Below are 21,553 nucleotides of genomic sequence, written 5' to 3'. Positions count from 1 at the left end.
TGGGTTATTTGTGGGGCATAGGAATTCGTTCATTTTTATTTTTTTTTCAAAATATAGTCTGGCCCCCCATAAGGTCTGAGGGATGGTGGACCAGCCCCCTGCTGAAAAAGTAAAGGTGGGACAGGAAGGATAGAGAGAGAGGGGGAGAGAGAGAGAAAGAGAGAAACCAGAGGTCTTGGGGGGAAACGCCAGGTTAATAACAGTGCAGAATATTTTTTGGTTTTGGTGCAACAGACTGCAGGAACTGAATAGAAAGAATGGTTTGTGCTATTTAACTGAACAATTTGTAGAAAAAGACCTGCTGTAATCAACTTATTTCAAATCCAAATCAGCTGGGAAGGAGGTATAGTGACTTAGCAGATCTCCCGCATTTTATACCAGGGACAGATAAACCTAGTCCAGGGCAAAATGTGGCTTTCAAGGTCTAACTGGCCCTCAAAACTTTCCCCACCTGCCATACCCCTCACTGGCCCTACTGCACACCTGAGTGTTTTTAGCTGGTTGGAATGCGTCTGTGAACTCTGATAGTGTCCCTTGCTTGTCTGGTGGATTATAGAAAAGGGTGTGTGAGTGTGTGTGTGCAGAAACTAGCCTACTGTACAAAACGTACAATTTATATTCACTACTCTGTCCACTTTTGCATCTGGACCCACCCACCACTGACGTATGGAGTCAAGAAGGTTGCTTGGAATGTGGCCCTTGCTCTGAAAATGTTCCCCATCCCTGCTGTGGTTGATAATTAGCTGCTTCGAATGAGCCATCTGTCATGGATGCTGTAGCTGAGATTCCTGCATTGCAGGGGGTTTAACTAGATGACCTTTGTGGTCCCTTTCAACTCTACCAATTCTATGATGCTATGAAGGATGCTTTGCCACATATTCTTCCTTACCTTCTCTTCTGTTAGCTTTGATTTGACTTTCCAGCCCTCTCCGCAAATTCCAGTTAGCTAAGATGTCATCTTCTAGTTGCTTACGCAACACAGAAATGTTGTGCAACTCTTCTTGAAGGTTATTTATGCTAAAATAAAATTCAAAAGTAAAAAAAATCAGTATGCTGAAGTTGTAAGGAGGCATCACTCAAGGTTCATCAAACAGTTGGGGTCATTTTCTTCTGAACCTCTGGCATCTTTTATACATCAAGGTTCCGATAAAAGAATTCACTCCAAAGCAGAAAGAACTAAACTCTCTTGAAAGCATGCAATCCTCTCATCTCGACGCACAGCATTAAAAAAATAAAAATCTTTACATAAGACGAAAGGAATAGAAACCCTTACACATCTACATTCTGGCATCTTTCAGAACCTTCAAGGCACACTTAATGGGCCAACTTCAAGCTCATTTCTCCCTCCCGCAGAAAAATTCAGTACATTTGGCACATCCTGTTGTTCTGCGTCTATGAGCAACTCCTTTGTCACATATATTAGATTTATTTTATCTCACACATCTTCCACTGAACTCATGACTTCCACACTCAAGGGTGTGTGTGTGTGTGTGTGTGTGTGTGTGGAAAATCTCCACATTTTAATATAAATGTAGCTTATTTTAATATCAATTGTGACACAGGCAAAGCATCCAAGGATGGAGCTCGTTCTCAAAAGTAAATGTCGTTGGGGATGATGACATGGCAAGCAAATTAGATCACATTTGCATGGTTAAAATAAGAAGGGGAACATGCTGCTGGCCAGAGGCAGGATGTTAAAAGACCTGAGTACATAAAACTTTTCCCTGCCTTCTCTAGGTAGAGTGAAAAGTAAGCATCTGTCAGATGAAGGTGATGGACTTCATGGAACTGGTGGAAATGACTGGCAGAATCCGAGACCAGGGAGAAGAGTCGGTGGAAGAAGATTGGAAGAAATTTAAAGTTTATTTACAGAAACATTGTAAAATTAAGGAATGTTAGAAGGAAGCTGGAATGAAGTTATGTGGCTTTAGCGGAAATATTATAAAGGATTAATTAAAAATAGATTGTTAATGGATGAAAGGAGGAAAGGTAAAGTTACATTATATTAAGATAAATTATAGGATAAAAATTGGGAAAGTTGGAAAGGATTTGCTGAAATAGCTAACCGAACTAGAATACAAAAAAAGGGAGGTGCGAGGAGGTCAAGGAAACAAGTAAATGAAAGATAAGTTATGGGAAGGTTCGTTGTGTTTTTTAATTGTTTCTATTTCTCTGTTTTTTCTGGTTTTTATAATTATTATTTTTTCTATTCTCCTCTTTTTTATTGTGATGTGTTGTTAAGTTTTTGTTTAACTTGGAATTATCTCTTTTTCCTTTTGTAACATTTAAAACTTTAATAAATATTATTTTTTTAAAAAATGAAAAGTAAGCATCTGTGAATGCCAATGCTAAGGTTGCTTTTTAAGTCAGTCTAAGAAATAGGGAAAGAGAAAGAGAAATCTTCAAAGGAGAAAGGATTCATTTAACACTAATAAATGCTCAGCTCCCCCAATCAACAAAATAAAGATAATAAGAACACATTTTAAAAAAACTATGTAAACCACAATAGGTGCTCCTTAAAACTCCAGCTGCACCTGCCCTACTTCATACAGAATAATTTTAATAGGTCAGGGTGGAGAACTAATTACCCTCCTGAAGTTATTGGTCTTACAACTCCCATCATCCCCGGTCGTTGACTATGGGGCTGATGGGAGCTTGTGTCCAACAACTTCTTCAGGGCTACCGGTTCCCCACCCTTGTCCAGGCCTGCTCAGCATTGTCTATACCACAGGAACCTAGGGCTCTCTGGATGCTGCCGGCTAATAGGTCCCATCATTCTTGACCACTGGCCATTCTGGCTGGGGCTGATGACAGCTGGGAGTCCAGCAACTTCTGCAGGGCTACAATTTCTCCATTTCAGCATTAGAAAGAGGCTCAGCTCCTTTGCTGTTTAGAGGCAATCACTGCCTGGCTTCTGGCATCCAAGCGGAAGAAGCTGGCAAAAGTAGGAGCAAAACTAATAATAATTAAAAAACCCAAGAATTAAGTATTGTTGGAATTTTTTTAAAAAAGAAAAAAGGCCACTGGCTTTGCCTAAAACATATATCTGTAATGAAGGTCATTCCTTCTGGAACTTAGCTGACAGCAAGAATTAGTGTTGTCGCTGCGGCAGGGTTATTTCTCCTCAGGTGGAGCATCACCTTCTCCTCAGGTGGGGGGTCACCTTCCCACAAGTGGGGGGTCACTTTCCCCTCAGGTAGGCGGGTCAATTGCTATCAGGTGGGGGGTCAAGATTCCCTCGGATGGGGGTCACTTCTCCACAGGTGGCCCTTCCTCTCTACCTGGTGGACCAGGGAGCAAGGAGGATGTTGAGGCTGCAGTGGACATACAGGTACCATGAAAACACCAATTTTCTGCATTTTCATATTTCACTGCATAGGATGAGTTACATAAAGAGTTACAGTAAGCCTCCTCTCCATTGTGACCATGAGATGATTGGAAACATCTGTTTTCATTTTAGATTTACATGGTTTAGCAATACATCCCAAACCCTGAAACTGCGGTTAATCTTAACCATAATTTATTGAAACAAGCCATATTATTAAACTATGGCTTGGAGCTGGCATGTTTCAATAAACCATAGTTTAAGCACAGTTGATCAAGTTCAGACAACATGGGAAGCTGTAGTTAATCTAAAACGGAAGTAAAAACTTCCAGTTTTTTTGCAGCCATGCTGGAGGTGGAAGAGAACAAAGAAAACAACATCTAATGAAAAGAAGGAACGTAATTGTGCCTCTAGTGCAGCCCATCTTAAGTTTCAGTGGGTACAGAATACCACTGGAGCTACTTGGTCTCAAAGTACTTTAATATAAGGGTGTAAGATTCCTCCTTATTACCAGAACTCTGGGCTGTTGCAAATGGATGACATCCCACTGATCTGATGAGTGACCAGACATCATTGTTTGTATTCAAAGGCAAAATCTGACACTCACCTATCGGTATCTTGCAGGGACTTTATTAGAGCTGAAAAAATGTCACGCTCTTTTTGTAGACCTTCCATTATTCCTGCAAATTCAGATTCCTTTGTTTTCTAAATTAAAAAAACAGAAATACATACCAATTACTCTTAAGTAAAAATACCCTGGAAGAGTGCTTGTCTGCAAATTAAGAACCAGTCATAGAATGAATAGCAGAGGCAGAAACATTTTTTTCAAAACAAGAAGGACCCAAGAACAGTTTCTGCAGCTTAAAGTGGCTAATGTTCCCAATGCCTGATGAGTCAGACATCTGACATGTAGTGAGTGGTGAAATGAGACAAGACTTCCTTGGTTGTGGTGCTTATCTTGTGAAACTTTCTTATCGGGGAGACTTACCTGACTCCTTCCTTAATGTGGTTCAGACAGCAGGTTAAGATCTTGCTCTTTCAGAGGGCTTTTGAGATAAATGACCATTAGCTGCCCCCGCAACCCACCTCCTGATGCCCTACTTTAGCTTTATTGAAATTCCTGAATAACTGCAGTTTCTAGGGCACTGCTATCTACTTGATTTTATGTTGTTGTTTTCTGTTGTTGGAGATCCTAAAGGACAGAAACGGGGCGGGTAGGTTCTCAATAATTTAAATAAGTAAGTAAGTAAAAGAAATGCGTCCACCTGAGTGTTTAAAGAATCCATTTTCCTACTAAGACACTAGAGGATACATTCCCTTTTCTCTCTCTCTTCTCTCTCCCCCCCCCCATGTCACTCAGCTGACACCACCGGCAAAGCATGTGTCAGATGTCTTCATTAAGTTAGCAAGTGCCAGAGACTACCACCACCTTCTACATCTGAAATAACATTGTTCCCCCACCGCAGCCCAGATGAGGGAAAATAATCACAAGGTTTGTACGATGCATGTTTGGAATTATTAAAGAACATATCCCAGATATGTTAAAACAAACTCCACAGTGGGAATTATTTCAACTGCCCTACATGCAAAGTGTTCCATTTGCCAAACGGCACTGAACAGAGAACTGGATATGTTATCATTCAGTGTGCCACGTCATCATTGCAGGTGGCCTGCTTAATTCTTCATCTACTTAAGTTTCCAAAGCTTCAGGTTGTGCACACTTTTGCAGGGGTCTCATGCTGTGACCTTCTCTCATCTAGACGATAATAAACCTTGACTTTGCTTGCCTTCCTTCCTACTGTGTTATCCAGAAAGCCTCTCAGAACCTCCTCTTGCTAGATCTCATTGTCTCATCAACCACATAGTCTCCTGGATAATTTCCATGCTTGGTTCAATGTACTGCTTCTGACCTTTAACAGCACTCTGTGACATGTAGTCACAGGAAGGACCACCTGCCTCCAGATATGTCTGCCCGTAGGGTTAAGATTTTTATCAGGCTCATTCCTCCCAGCAAGTCTGTCATACCAGATGCAACAGATGGTTCTTCTCAGAAGTGAACCTTCACAGTGGTGGCACTCCTAATTCTATGACAGGGATGGGGAACCTGTGGTTCTCTTAGGTGTTGCTGGACCACAACTCCCATTATACCTGACCATTTATCATGCTGTCTGTGACTAATGGGAGTTGGAGTCCAACACCACCACAAGTTCTTCAACCTGTTCTAAGAGTCTAGAAAGGGTAGAAGGGAAATTGGATGGTAGCTAGATAGACAGGATGGATCAACGGTGCGGTATCTTTGTTTAGCTAAGAATATGGTAGTGGAGGGGGTGAAGAAGATGAATATTCTGACACTATAACTGTTTGAATGCTTAAGACACATCACGGAAAATGAGCACTACCGCCAATCACCCGTGACAACAGACAGACATGCTAAATTCACTTGTGGTGGCTTTGCTGTTTCACTGTCAGCACTTACATTTCAGCCATTTGTCTGAATCCACTGATTACACATAGAAAGCATTAAACAGGTGACTTCTGGCTCCTTTCTTATTCATCACTGCATTTACACAACCACATCTTTATATTTGAAAAGCTTCTGACAAATCAACAGCGATGAGGCCATTAGGAGCAATATTGTATTCTTCTCTGCATATGATTACAATCTCTTCTATGGAAAGCATGAGTTATTCCAATGAGTTCCCCAATGAATTACAAAGAATAAGGCAGATACATAGCCAACACAGGTTATAATACAGAAACAATTAATGAAGCATTCGACACCCTGACATACAAAACAAGTAGAGAAGGAAAGACTGCTATCTGGAGATTCCTTACAAAACTCCTAACAGGAACAGCAGCTCGGACCTGAAAGCAATCTAGACAGGAGAAAATCATGCTCCATGGGTTGACTGCTTGTCAGTTTGTTCGACCACCAGGTATCCTTGGTTATCAGAGCAGTTCAACAATGTAAACTGTTGCCTAGAACAGAGGTGCCTTCCGGGCACCTCTCAGCATCTCTGAATAATGGTCAGCCTGGTATGTGCCAAAGCAATGATTCTTCAGAATCAACTTCACTGGACTGGTCACGTTGTTTGGATGCCTGGTTCCTGTCTTCCAAAGCAACTACTTTATTCCCAACTTAAGAATGGAAAGTGCAACCCCAGTGAACAACACAAGAGGTTTAAAGATGCTCTCAAGGCCCTAACTGCTTTAAAAGGCTGAGGCTGCAATTCTAAATACATGTCTCTGGGAGTCAATTCCATTGAACTCAATGTACCTTACTTTTGGGATTTCACTGCTAACTACACTTTTAAGTCTCACATGGTATAACCCCTTAGTTGATCCAAAACAAACCTGATAAAGGATAAGCCCCATTGAGCTCACTATAACTTTCTTCTGAGTAAACATGAGTAGTACAAGAATATTATCTCCTGTCAAATGCTTAAGGCCACCCCATGGTTTGACTGGTCCCTTAGAGTTTGATTGATGATATCACATGACATCCAGCCTCTGAGGGCTGCCATGACCTGCCGGGAGGGCGTGTAACCCCTCTACGATCACAGCAGGCCACCGTGGACCAATAGGATGAGGTTTTGAACCCCTAGCCAAGTTGGGTTGGCTTCATGACTTTATCTAGTATACTAAAACAATAAACATACCATGTTTATTCACAACTACTTGTGTTTCCCCAACTTCTGACAAACACATACTGTCACAGTGATCAATTTCTTCTAGATTAGGGGGTGTCTGGGAAGGAAAAGAAGAAATATGTCTATGTCAAAAAGTAGATTTCATTTAAGAAACCCTCTGTTGTTTACATGCCATTCTGGGGAGAGATGTAGCACCAAGTTTTACATAGTCTCCTGAGATCCCATTTAACATTCAGCCTTTTAGAAAGGAGATAAAATAGTATTATGTCGAATTTTCATAATCTTGAAATTCTTGTTAGTATCAAACCATCCTCCATGCCCCCCACCCTGGCCCAGAACATATTCCTAAGCAAAAGTGCAGATTTCAAATCATGAATGCAGTTGGGTGATGCCTTATATCTTAAGACATCCTGAGCATGTACTCTGGCTTTTTAACATTGTTGGCTGGGAATGTTAGCGCCCCCAGCCTTTTTCTGATGCACATGGAGAAGAGCAGTCATATGGAGGAGCTAGAAGGTTGGCTAGCTAGGTCCACCCATGAAGAACAACTCTGCCTTAACTGCATCTGGTTTCCAGAAGAGAAGCTTACTTATGTAGAGGTTGTCATTGACAGCCGATTTCTGCCCTGGTGGAGTCATCCTGAAATACGTGGCACTAAACGAGGATCACCCCACTGGGTCATTTCTTTGTAGTAAAATCAGGACACTCTACCTGGGGGATTGATTGCAGGTGGCCTTGCTCCTAAGTGACAAGTGGAATGCTGAGAAGCAGCTGTCGTAGCGATAGTACAAATACAACACAGAAACACATATGCATTTTAAATGTTTAATTGGTTTTTAACATTTGATCTTGTTGGTGTTATTTCACAATTCAAAATAATTTGAAGTGGGAGAAGGAACTACATCACAAGGAGCTGCAACATGCCCTTCCAATCATTTGAAAGTCCATGCCCCACACTGTTTAGCACAGGGAGGGCTATAACCTCAGATGGGAGAGGAAGGATCTCCCATAAAAATAGTAGCGTGTTGATGAAAGGTGCACATCACTATATGTGTGATGTGCAGGCCACTATGCATCCCCCAATTCCACTGGGAAATCTCCACTTCTTCTTTAAGCTATGGTATGAAGAATTGGACAGTAGAATCCTTCCCTTTTCACCCCTGCCTCCATTTCCCTCCCCTGTGATGAGTGAGAGATTGTAAGTCCCACAGGGCAGAGGCCTGAATGCTACTACTTCATGAAGCACTGTGCTCATAAATCAGTCCAGGTGTTGCTGAACTACAACTCCCATCAGCCCAAGCTAGCATGATGAATGTGAAGACAGATGGGAGTTGGAGCTGAGCACTTGGAGGGCCAAAGTTCCCCACCCCTGATGTAGGTGGTGCTCTATAAAACTAACAATAAGATATATTCTTAGCCAGTGTACACAAAGAAGAATTTGGGAATGTTTCAAGTGTGTAGATAGGGGGAAGGGACCAATCTCATTTACAGAAACAGACCTGCCTTGCCTAAGGAAGTCAACCCTGACAAGAACTTTCCCAACATCAATCACTTCTGAGAGGCTGAGTGCAATGTGTTCATGGCAATTTTGAAAGACAGGGCATGCTCAGAAGGGGAGAAAAAATCGCCCACATAAGTTTGAACAGTTGAGATGACTCAGCAACAACTGGCAGGCTGCATCAATTTCAATCACTCCAGCACATCTGCATCACTGCAATGACAACAAAGAACATCAACTTCCAACCTAGGAAAACATCAGGTGCAAAGCTCTGGCCACATGAATAAACTTTGGTGCATTGCCTATAATTCTAGAGCTACAGCAATTTAAGTACTCCAGCTCTATGCATGGGACTTATCCCTGCCCCGAATGCACACAATGTCTCTAAGACATTAATGCCTCTAAACATTAAAAAGGTCACAAGCACAGTGCAAATTATAATGGAGCAGCAAAATATTTTGGTGCTTGTTATGTGTCATAGAATCTACCATGTGGCTTGTATTTGTGCTAAACAGCTTGTTTGCATGGCCTGTGTCCTTGTGTTGCAAGTACACGCAACTCCTCATTTACGCACGTTGTATTTGTGTGCTACCACACACAAGTGTGGTGCTGGGTACCCAGAAGGGGAAGGGGGAGGGAGAAGAACCCCATGAACGATCTCTTCTTTGACCAGCTATAAGGCCAATAAGAGGGTTGTTCCGAATGGAGAATCATGATTTAAGATTGTGAGAAAAGGACAGCAGGCAGGACCTTCAGTTAATGTCAGAATGCATGCACACATCACACAAACAACTGGGCAAGAGAACAGGGACAGAAACCCTATCCTTCCAACACAATATAAATATCTTCCTTCACCTCTTTCTCCTTGTCGCCACCCCTTCCCATTCCCAAGCAATGAAAGCTCAGTCTGAAAACACTCTGGGCTCCGATACCCTTCAGTTGTTTGTTGCCTCCATTCTACAATCTGGTGAGGGGAGCACATCAGTGAAGCAACTACACCTGACTTCTACCCCCAAATTAAAGGACAAGGGTGTGATTGCTGCTTGCTCCTGAATCCTACAACAACCCTTGCCCAGATCCACACCACACCACTTCACAGACAATGATAAAGCCCTTACCAGCTAGTTTGTAGGCAATGCTATCCATGGGGTCTTTGACTCAGGGAAGGGCTGACAATCAAGGTGTCCAGGTCAAAGGATTCCATAGAAACACACACACACACACACACTTTTTCAAGTAAGAGTAAGTCATCCTACCCAGTAAACAGGACACAAAAGTTGTGTATTTGCAGAACCCTTGAGTGAAACATGACTTTTATGAGCTTTGGTTAAGTGAGCCTCATTTAAGTTCAAAGAACACACTAAGTCATGCTCCAGGAAGAGAGGAGCAGGAGAGAGCAGAAGGACCCCAATCACACAGTGGTTGACGGTAGCGGCAGGTATGGTGTGGGGACACTAGCACACAGCACAAGCAGTTGGTGACTGTGCCGTGTGCCAGTCCCTCTTCCATCCTGGAGAATTGTGTTTGTCTAACTCGAAAAATTAGAATATTGTGAAAAAGTTCATTTATTTCAGTAATTCAACTTAAAAGGTGAAACTAATATATGAGATAGACTCATGACATGCAAAGCAAAATATGTCAAGCCTTTATATAATTGTGATGATCATGGCATACAGCTGATGAAAACCCCAAATTAACAATCTCAGAAAATTAGAATATTAAATGAAATCAGCAAAACAAGGATTGCAAATAGAGCAATATTGGACCTCTGAGAAGTAGAAGCATGCATATGTACTCAGGATTTGGTTTGGGCCCCTTTTGCTTGACATATCTCACTTTGCATGTCATGAGTCTACCTCATATATTAGTTTCACCTTTTAAGCTGAATTACTATAAGAAAGGAACTTTTCCATGATATTCTAATTTTTCGAGTTTCACCTGTAGATGGTTGTTTCCAAAGTGTGGTGCTTGGGGAGCGCTCTTCAGCCCTGTGGAACCTTCAATGTAGGGTTCCTCAGGGTTCAATTTTATCTCCTATGTTGTTTAACATCTACATGAACCAGCTGAGTGGGGTCATCTGCAGTTTTAGACTATGTTGTCAGCAATATGCTGATGACAGACAGCTCTACTCCTTTACACCTGCAGTTATGGCAGTGGATGTGCTGGACCAGTGTATTGCCTCAGAAATGAACTGTATGAGAGCCAACAAACTGAAGCTCAATCCAGATAAGACCGAGGCACTGGTAGTGGGTGGCTCCCAAGACAAGATAGAAGGGTGGTTGCCTGCTCTTGATGGAGTTACAAGCCCTCTGAAGGAACAAGTACTTGGCTTAGGGTTACTTCTATCTGTAGATCCTTTACTGTTGCTTGAGGCTCAGGCGGCCTCAGCAGTGCCAAGTGTCTTCCATTAGCTTCAGCTAATTAATTAATTAATCCCTTCTTCTGCAGAATCACTCCTGCCGCACCTCCTCCTTAGTAGCCCATTTAAGGCCGACACTCTAGTCTCAGCTTCAACAGCATCCCATTGATCCTAATGCCTCCTTTGCAACATACCGCTGATCTTTTTTTCTTTGCCATTTCCACCAGTTACACAACTAGACAAGTTTTCTGTAATTCCACCCATCTCTTGCACACCTCTCTATGAAGAATCTGCAACCAGACCTTTGACAGCATTCTCCAAGTACAAGCAAATTTATTGCCCTTGGTGTTGTGGCGAGATGTTCAAATGTAATCTGAACTATCAGAAAGCCAAATAGATGCCTTCTGCAGTGCTTTATACCACTAGACAGAAATTGCAGGAAGTGGGCCTGGAAGAGGCAATGCCACTTCCTCAGTGTAAAGCCAGATGCATGGTCCCACTACAGGTCTCATATTCATCTGAATCAATGATGTAGACAGCTGCACAAACCAACATAAAGGTACATCCACACTGTACTTGGGGCCTAGGGAGATTATTATTATTTAGCTATTCCCAAAGAATCAGCACATGCCTTAAGGACATGTATACTCCACTCCCCCCACCAAAGGGGCAGATGGGGCTCATCAGCCTGGGGAGACAGCCCATCTAGGATAATGGGCTAAAGGATTGGTCCCCTGCCTTGTGCCTATACTCATTTGTGAGAAAGGCTTTGGGAATAAACCCCAAGAAAAAATCAGTACTCATTGCCTTGTGGGACATCTTTGGGAGAAGTGGGGGGGGGGGAGCAGTAAAAACAATGCAGGAGGCAGCGGTTATGAGCTGTAAGCTCAACTTGATTGGCATATGGTACAAGTGCTACATGTTGCTTTGGCCAATGGACACATAAACATGTTTCACTGGCCAGTTACTGCCTGCCTTGAGCTGGGAAATCCCCAGTGAATAAAATGCTGACCCACCACTGTCCACCTGCTTCAGTGGGTGCTTGGCACTCAGAGTGTCACTCAGGAAGGGGACTGAGCTTCTGCACCTGGCAAAAAGAAAAGAAACAAACCCTCTTGCACCTATCAAGCTGGAATATCAGGGCCATGTGTCCTGGCTTGTCCACCAACCTGTTGTTGGTCAATAACTCATGGAAGATGGCAATCATTGACCATGAGCTGAAAATGAGCTCAACATTGATGTTTCTGCTTTATGGGAGGAGACCAGACTCATTTCAAATGGCTGTCTCCAAGAAAAGAACTACACCTTTTGGGACCAAGGAGACAAGCCACATACTCAACAGCGTAGGCTTCACAGTGAGGAACTCCATCTGTCTGCAATAGAACAGCCAAACAAGGACTCAGAACACTTGCTTTCCCTCCACCTCTCAACTACCTCTGGTCAAATTAACATCTTGAGTGTCTACTCTCCCCATTACATGCTCTGTCATACAGACCAAGGACCTAGGAATTAGACCAGCCTATCAGAAGGGTCCCAGACTGCAAAGACCTATTCCTGCTAGGAGATTTCAATGCCAGAGTTAGGGACGATCATCACACATGGGGTGATGCCCAGCAGATTCCCAGACAATGTGCCAGTGATTAATGGCTAAAGCTGCATCAGAGCATTCAACTTGCTGCTGACTTTGGCAACACTCGCAAAATGTATGAAGGCTGCAGCAAACAGGTAAAGCATTGGGCAGAGGCTATCAAGAACTATACTTGCAGGAAAACATGATCTCTGACCCAGCAATCAACAGTATCCAGACTCTGCCTGTCTTGGAAGAGCTGGATGTCCTTCCCTCCCTTGATGAGCTGAAGAATGCCACCAACTCTCAGGCATGTGGTATGGCCTCAGGACAAGTTGGAATCCCAACAGAAGTGATAAAAGCTGGTTTCAATTCCTCCTTCATGACACACTGCTACAGCCTGCTTTTGTGGAGTTGGGAACGAGGATCTGTGCCACAAAAAATGTGCAACTCCAGCATTGTGACCCTCTACAAGCACAAAGGTGGCTGTCATGACTGCAAGAACTACCATGAGATCTCCCTGCTAAGTACTGTGGGGAATGCCTTCACCCATGTAGTTCTCAACAGATTACAGTCACTCACTGATAGGGTCTATCCTGAGTCATAATGCAGCTTTAGAACCGAGAGGTCAACAGTCAACATTATTTTCTCACTGAGCCAGCTGCAGGAGAAATGCAGAGAGCAGAGTTGCCCCTTGTACATCTCCAAAGAAATGACGATGGCCTTTGACCTCATCAGCTGAAAAGGACTCTTCACACAGTTCAGTAAGATAGGATGCCATCCAAGCTTCACAAGATGATCATGTCCTTCCACAAGAACATGTGTAGCACTGTCCAATATGACTGCTCATCTTCAGACGCCTTCCCTACAAACAGTGGTGCTGACCACATGCTTGAGGTGGCAGACAACTCTGTCTACCAGGGTTCCACCATAACCAACAGCCTCCTCACTGACAGTGAGCAAGACAAGAGTATTGACATGGAAGCTACAGCAATGGCTCATCCCTCCAAAATGGTATGGGAGAATGTGATGCTAATGACCAAGGTGAAGATCTACCAGGCCTGCATGTTGAGCACACTGCTTTGTGGGCAAATTGCAACTGCTAGAAGTGATGCCTCAGTGCCTTCCAGATGTGCTGCATCAGGAAGACATGACAGAGTCTCAAACAAAAATGTGCTCTCCCAAGCCCACATTCAGAGCATGTTCACACTCCTGTCTCAGCAGCTTAGATATGTCCATAGAATGGAAGATGGCAGGATCCCAAAGGATGTGTTCTATAAGGAGCTGGTTTCAGTCAGGGTCTCTCTGTGAATTTGGGCACCAGGCCCATTACAAAAATGTCTGCAAACGAGACATGAAAATTGGCAACATCAACCCTGCCATGTGGAAATTCCTTACAGGCAACTGCAGTGACTAGACAGAAGTCAGGTCATGCATCCATAGCAGTGACCAGATGAAGAATGACCATTGGGAGGATCACAAAGAGAAAAAATGCCATGGTGCAACTTCAGTAACACAACATTACTCCTTCATTTGTCCCAGCTGCAACAAAACAAGTCTCTCCCATATCAGTCTCTGCAGGCACAGCAGATGCTGTAACCTTCCAACAGTTTGACTTCACAACAATAGAAAAATACAAGATTAAAATCAGTTAAAACCATTTACAACCCCAACCAGTAATCTCCAGTAGCCTTTTCTTTTTTAAAATATTTTTTTTAAGTGTCAAACCTACCTCTAAATCTGGGATCATCTGGATCATTGGCTGCTGTGACTGGGCAGCACACTTCTCCTTTTCTAAATCTTCGTTCTGCTTCTGAAGATCCTCTTTATCTTTTAAAAGAGTCTGAAACTCCATGACCTTTTCTTTAATCACTCCATCAAGTTTCTAAGGAAAACAAGATAGATACATGTCACAACGATGATGATGATGAAGAAGAATTCCATCCAGCCCCTCAAGCAAGGTCTCAGGGTGGCTTACAAAGAATTAAATACAACAACGTAAGAACAACATGATAAAAGCAGCAAATCCAAAACAACGAAAACTATCAGCATAGATAAAATGGATTAAACATTTCTATAGCCTGGAAAACAAAACAAAACAAAATCTGTCTGATGCCAAAACGGCCATCAAAGTAGGTACCAGGTAGGTATCTTTGGAAGATGGTAACATTCCAAATCTGGAGCACCACCACTTTCAAAGTCCTTTTTCAGAAGCCATCTGCCACACGTCAAATGGTGGGAGTTCCCAAACCAGGGTTTTCTCAAACCAGTGCCCACCAAACGCTATTTGACACTAACTCTCACTAGCCCCAGCCTACAATTGTCTACAATGACTGGCAGCATCTCTCCAGGGTTTCAGACATGAGACTCTCAACCCTCTCTAGAGATTTTGGAGCTGGAACTTAAGGCCTTCTGCTTGCAATGTCTATGCTTTACCCGCTAAATTAAGACTAGCAGGTTTTTGGCAAAAACACACCAGAGCAATTTTGCCACCTCTCAGGTGGGTGCCATTGCGGGCCACACACTCCTCACCCACTCCTTGCTTTTACATATTTCTAAGAACCCCAAACTTGCCGATCAGAAGGTCGGCAGTTCGAATCCCCGTGATGGGGTGAGCTCCCGTTGCTCGGTCCCTGCTCCTGCCAACCTAGCAGTTCAAAAGCATGTCAAAGTGCAAGTAGATAAATAGGTACCACTCAAGCGGGAAGGTAAACAGCGTTTCCGTGCACTGCTCTGGTTCGCCAGAAGCGGCTTAGTCATGCTGGCCACATGACCTGGAAGCTGTACGCCCGCTTCCTTGGCCAATAAAGCGAGATGAGCGCCGCAACCCCAGAGTCGGTCACGACTGGACCTAATGGTCAGGGGTCCCTTTACCTTTAAGAAGCCCAAAACGAACATTTCATGTCAAATCAGAAACTGGCCAGCATGCGCAAGTCTACACTTTTTTTTTTAGATCTGACTCCACCTAGTTCCTAGCCATTCCTAGATATAGAGCAGGGCCAATTTATATTTCCTTTTTTTCAATCTGTCTCCCATGTAGCAGCGGTGGACTGTGAACTTTCCAGTCAGGCCTCTAACACTGCACACATGCACAAACGTTTGTGTGAGGGCTCTTCCAAGCTGCCCTAGTCATCCGCCTGAATCAAAGAGAATGAAGGAGGTGGTGGTGCATTTATGTGACCTTCAACAGAACCAGGGGCAACACCCCAACTAGCTAGGCCAGTGGTTTTCAACCAGTGTGCCATGACACCCTGGGGTGCTTTTCATGATGGTTGGGGTGCCATGGGCAACACTGTCCTCTGTCCCTCTTTCCTTCCCTCCCTTCTCTGATGCCCTCTCACGTCTCTGCCTCCCAAAGGCTTGGACGGCTGTTTATTGTAGCAGCCCTGGCTACAAGCTCTGGAGGCAAATGGTACCTGGGGCTGGCCAGGGGATGCTGGTTGCCAGGAGCTGAGGTGGCCTCAGAGTAAGCAAGCAAGTGGGTGAGGGAGGCCAGCCAGCCAGTCCACCAGCCCTTGCTGTTGGGAATGGACAGACAAGTGGGAGGCCAGGCAGGCGCTGTACTGGCCTTTTCCCCTGCCTGGGAGCTAAGTGGCTGGTACCGAAGGGGAGCCTTTCCACCATGTGGGCCCAGCAGCATCTGCTGCTGCTACTGCTGCCTCCAAAGTTAGATGGTGGTCTCATATTAACCTTCGGCTAGTCTCTATCAGGCTGTTAAGGTTGGGGACATTATGTTCCCAGATCCATGTGGAGCTGTGTGAGGAGGTGCCTCTCTTTGGGGTGAAGAGTATCTCAGAGGCCAGAGTTGACTGCAGTGGCTGCCCAGAGAACTCCCAAGGAGAGGGGAGAGGAGAGGAGGCTGAGGGAACACTCCACAAGGGAGGGTGTTCAAAAAGGGTTCAGGGGCTGCTAACTCTGCAGGCAAGGGATAACATAACTGGGCTCCTGAGCCCCACAAGGGTGCTGCAGAAAGAATGTAGTTGGTCAAGGGAGCCATAGACTCAAAAAGGTTGAAAACCCCTGAGCCTGGCAAACAGCTTGCCATAGTTTTTAGCACCTCTGCAGGCGATGAATGCAGCTTTTGTCAAACCGGCATCTTTCAAAGCTGCCCAGAGTCGCCTGGCAACTTACTATAACAACTTCATAGCAAGCTCACGCACCTACTTTGCTTGGGGAAAAGTACTGACTATGACCCTTCCTTTCCAACACATTTTAAGCACCTTTAATGCAATTACACAAATATAGTTTGCGTAGTGGTTGGAAGGACCAGACAATTGCAGTACTCCATCCAACTGTGAAAACAGAAGTACAGAAGTTTAGCAGAGAAGATAGCAGATTTATGGGAATTTTCTTAAGCCACCTCAGAGCACATGAAAATGTGAATGTGAGCACCAGCACCTCTCCTGTATTTTGTCCCCATCCGAAAGAAACCCATTGTGACTCTCCAGGTGCTGCTTGACTACAACTCCCATCATCTCTTGACAACTGGCCATACTGGCTGGGGCTGATAGGAGCTGAAGTCTAACAGCATCTAGAAAGCAACCCATTCTCCACTATTGCAACATGAGACTTTGTGAAACATGCCACAACTCTCATCAAAAGTAGTGAACTAAAACAGCATATATGGTAAAAAGAACAGGGAGCAAATGTAAACATTTTAAAAACCCTTGTATAAAATCCTGCACTTCAGTTTTGCTCTAATATTCCTACCTGGAGTAACTCATCCTTCTGAGCAATGCTGGCTGTGAGGTGTGTGATGACTAACTCCTGGCTCTGCAATTTCTGATTGCCTTCACTCAAAAGAACACTGTAATGAAGCTCAAGGGCCTTTTCTTTGTCAGCCATTTCATCGTGAAATTTCTCTAGCTGGTTTCTAAGGTCCTAACCAAGAAAGAGAACATGGGGGAGAGAAGACATAAGTGAATCAAGTAAAGGAAAGGAAAGGAAAAAAAACTGTGAACTGAAACAAGGATGAAATAAATCCTTTTAAGTAACAGCTCAAGTTAGGGTTAACTGTTTACTGTTTTACATTCCTAGACATTCTAAAGATTTTTTTTCATTCATTTATCCCATTTATACTCTACTTTTGCTCCAAGCTCAAGGTGTGGTGTGCATGGTTCTCCCCCTCGCATATTATCTTCACAAAAATGCTGTAAGGTACGCTTGGCTTCCTGAGACTGACTAGCCCAGGGTCACCCAGTGAGCTTCAAGAATAAGTGGAGATTTGAACCCAGGTCTCCCATGTCCTAGTCTGATATTGTAACCAATACACCACACTAACTCTGAAGCTTTTAAACAATGTTAGTTCTACTCACAGTAGACCCACTGAAATTAATGCTCGTTACTAACCTAGGTCCATTTATTTTATTGGGTCTACTCTGAGTAGAAATTAGTTTGATGCAGCAGCCCCTTGTATTTTAGAAGACATCAAAACAAGAAGCATTAAACATAATTTATAAATTTTAAAAATAAACTATTTCCCCAATCTGAATTCACACCTATTATTTTCCACTGCAGAAAAACATAAGAATCAGAACCAAACACCTGTATGCTCCAGAATTGTTCTCAGTAAGCAACCAAATAGCAGGGAATGAATGCAAGAGCAGCACAAATGGAGACTGGTGTTCATTGGAACTAATAGGGCAAAAGGCAGGGAGGTCAACAGTAGATGAAGATGGATCAACTGACTTGTGAAGTTAAAGCTAATAATAAATGCAGTTAATTAATTCTGGGTTTGTTCCCACCCCCAACTGATATTTACAAAGGGCAACACTGAAAAGCAGGAAGCTGACAGTCACTGCAGTTCCTGAACCAGTTGTAATAAGGAGGAATGGCTGAAGGCAGAGGGTGATTGGTTGGGCAGTGCATCATTCAGTCCTAATTGACAAACCTTCCATGAGCATCATTCCACTGCTTGTGATCCACAGCAACTGACATGAGATCATATTTAGCCATGACAATTAGTAGCCATTACACTGTTCACGTACAACCCTTATCTATCAAGAAGATCGCCCAGGCGCTTGGCTTCATGCCATTGGAGGCATTCACCACGGCAGGCATTTTGAATGAATTCTGGTGTTATAGTTTTATCTGAACACAAGACCACACAAGAACACAAATATGCCTCAAGATCTTTCATAGAAGAAAAAGTGGGATATACACGGAACAAAGGGAAAGTGCTGATAGTTCAGTGATAGACAATCTGCTTTGCAAGCAGAACGCACCAGGTTCAGTACCCAGCATCTCCAGGAACAGTGGGAGAGACTTCCTGCCTGAAATCCTGGAGATCAGTTGCCAGTGAGTGTAGAGAATTCTGAACTAGTTGGACCAACAATCTCACTTGGCATAATGCAGCTTCCTAAATAAAGAAAATTAACTGATCCCAATTATACAGCCTGGGTTTTTTGGTTAAACAAGTTTTTGGAGTCCCTTCTACTAATGAAACACTATGTTATCTTAAATGAAATGTATTTTCTTTTCAGGCACCAGGTTCCAATGGAACAACCCAAACTTACAAAGAAAGTGAGTGGTCTCTATGTCTCAACAAACAGAATGAGCCAATTCTCCATGAGAGATGCTTTCTGCCAAATACCTCCTGACCACCACAACTCATTTTTCCAGGGAGTGCTCTGTGATGAATAATGACTGAATTTAGAAAATGAATGGGAAAGCCATTATTAAAAGAATTCAGACTGAAGGTCAGAAAAGTGTCCTCCCCCTTGGTCAAATAGAAAAAAAGGTGGAAAAAGAATGAATAATTAAAATATTAAGCTCCCAACCCTTTCAGTTTAAGATTGAGGACAGGGGTGGTGGGACAACCATCACATAATAGATCCAACACAATGACTTATTGTCTATTCCCAACCATTTGATCAAAGATGATGGACAGTTACTGGCAGATGCACCTTATTAAACCAGCTGTTATTTAGTAGATGCACATTATTAATCAGCTGCTGGCAAATGTGTTGCAGACTCAATGGCTTGGAAGAATTCCGGAATTTGGGGATTTGCTTAAAGAAAGACTAAAGCTCTGCTGCGTGCACCCCAAAGGTCCACTTGTGTTTCCTGCTAAATTCTTTTAATACTTTGTCAGAGGAGCTTTGTGCCATCCGCAAGGCTCCATTTTCTTCCATCGTCTCTGGCGACTTCCTAACATCTGTGAAATCCACCCAAAGCCCCAAAATGTTAACTGCTTCAGAGTAAAACAAAAAGCAAAAAGCACACCAAAATCTGCAATCCACTCCACAGATAGCATAGTAGAGTCAGCACTGAGTCAAGTACACAGAATACAACTGGGTAGAGCTAATTAACTGGCCTTAATGCTGAAAAGATTTTTGTACTTTACTGGGTGCCAGAAACAAGTTTTAGGTGCATAAGTAGCCATATGCTCAGGATCATTCTAGTTCCTACAGATAAGATTAATCCGCCTTCAAACCCGGCCCAAGGAGAGAAAATGGAAATTACTGTGACATAGCAATTATATATTGTTGAGTTTGGAAAGGAAAAAATCAGGTTAAAACCCACCACGAAGCTCACTGTGTAGCCTATTAGTGTCATGACTCCAAAATCCAGCCACTGTCAAGACTCTGAATCAGAGTCAAGCACAAGACTTCCCCCAAAGAACACACAAACTCGCACAGCATAAATTTAAAAGCTCTAAAATCGTAACAGATTAGGCTTATAACTAACACATTTCAGCTTCATTCCCCTTGGCTTTATCCTTTGCTTCTTTGGCCTGTGGTCTTCCATGGACTGCTGCAGCCTCCATTTTTAGTTCCTGAGACTTGCTACAGGCTGCTTTGCTTCCCTTACACCATGGGCTGATAAGCATATTTTAGCTCAAGGGCCAAAGTTTTTTTCGGGCAACCTTCCAGGGATCACATGGCAGAGGTAGGTGGGGCCAGAGGCAAATGTGGGTGGAACAAAAAAATGTACATTTTGTGCTTTTATACACCATTTTCAATCCATACACCCCTGTCTACCCCCCATCTAGACAAGCAAAAGGCACTATCAGTGTTCAAGGGCCTGGAGGGCCATATTTGACCCTGGTTCCTGAGGTTCCTCACTCCTGCCTTGTATCAAAGCTTCAGGAGTCACCACCGGTCAAGGTCCATAGCTCAACAGAGCGCCCACTGTCAACCCCTGGCAGTGGCAGGCTTTGGGCTCTCAAATTTCAGTGGTGCCCTGTGCAAGCTACAATTTGGCGCAGTCCCCACTCTCATGCTCTGCTCTATAGCATTGTTTTGGCACCTCCTACAGCATGGTGCCCAGTGCAACCACACTAGTTGCACTACCCTAAAACTGCATCTGCCCTGGAGCCCTCCCCCATCCCCCTCACTATCACTCCTTGCTCATCTGCCCCCTTGAAGTGAGTGTGGCACAAGGAGGAGGAGAAGCAGCTGGCTTGGGCCTATAAGAAGAGTGGGAGCAGGCAATTGCACAGCCAGCTCCCCACTGATTCCCCATGGATATGCAACGGTGTGGCTTTTCTACCCAACTATGTGTAAGGACCACTGATTCTACAATGATTCTATTTTAGAGATCATTTAATTTCCCAGCCAGCAGCTCAGATTCCCCTTCTATATTCAGAATTTGATGTAAAGGAGCAAAAAAAAAAAAAAAAAAACCTGGCACGGTTCATTTTGTTAAAGTTTTATGGGCTGGCAACACAGCACAGCAACCATTTTGCCTAACGTTAATAGAACAGGGGCGGCTGAGCTCGTTCACAGAGATTTTGCATCACAGCCCTCAAATGGGTTCCAAATTGTCAAATAAGGAAAATATTGTCGTGTGCTCTTTACTCCTGCCTGCCTGTTCAATGGGCAAACATTTTCACATCCAGGCTTCCGGCGAAATGCATTCAACTCACAGCAGTGGCTCTGGTGTTTGATACAGCAGGCCGCATTAAAAGATGATCAGGCTTCAATTTTTGAGGATGCTGCAGATCATTTAGCAAGGACTTTGGTCCTCTGAGCAAACATCTGTGGAAAGAGCTAAGAGGTCATAAAGTGGCACAATGATGAATTCAGCCTTGTGGAAATCCTGAGAGATAACTCCTTAATCCTCTCATTCCAGGCTTTTTGTCATCCTTGGGAAAAGCAGAAGGGACAGTCACATGAAATTGCTTTATATAGACCAGACCATAAGTAGAGAA

At 43.6% G+C, this 21,553-nt stretch overlaps 1 protein-coding gene and 1 long non-coding RNA gene across 4 annotated transcripts in view; one reads left to right on the top strand and one right to left on the bottom strand.

Moving 5' to 3' along the window:
• The window catches only part of LOC307207990, a 216,713-nt gene that overhangs the window by 127,327 nt on the left and 67,833 nt on the right, over positions 1 to 21,553 (top strand). The gene's annotated exons all lie outside the window — the stretch shown is intronic.
• Positions 1 to 21,553, bottom strand: part of CDK5RAP2 (CDK5 regulatory subunit associated protein 2) — a 130,581-nt gene that overhangs the window by 74,107 nt on the left and 34,921 nt on the right. For all 3 annotated transcript variants that reach the window (XM_079961895.1, XM_079961894.1, XM_079961893.1), the window contains exons 13-16: positions 17,110 to 17,280; positions 14,132 to 14,284; positions 3,933 to 4,030; positions 890 to 1,017 (exon numbers count right to left, since the gene is read on the bottom strand). In XM_079961895.1, coding sequence (XP_079818021.1) covers positions 890 to 1,017; positions 3,933 to 4,030; positions 14,132 to 14,284; positions 17,110 to 17,280 — 550 coding nt within the window. The remainder of the gene's footprint in view (positions 1 to 889; positions 1,018 to 3,932; positions 4,031 to 14,131; positions 14,285 to 17,109; positions 17,281 to 21,553) is intronic.

This window comes from Podarcis cretensis (assembly GCF_951804945.1).
Source record: "Podarcis cretensis genome assembly, chromosome: Z".
Classification (NCBI taxonomy): Eukaryota; Metazoa; Chordata; class Lepidosauria; order Squamata; family Lacertidae; genus Podarcis; species Podarcis cretensis.
The sequence above is the reverse complement of the archived record's forward strand: the minus strand, read 5'-3'. Positions and strand labels throughout refer to the sequence as shown.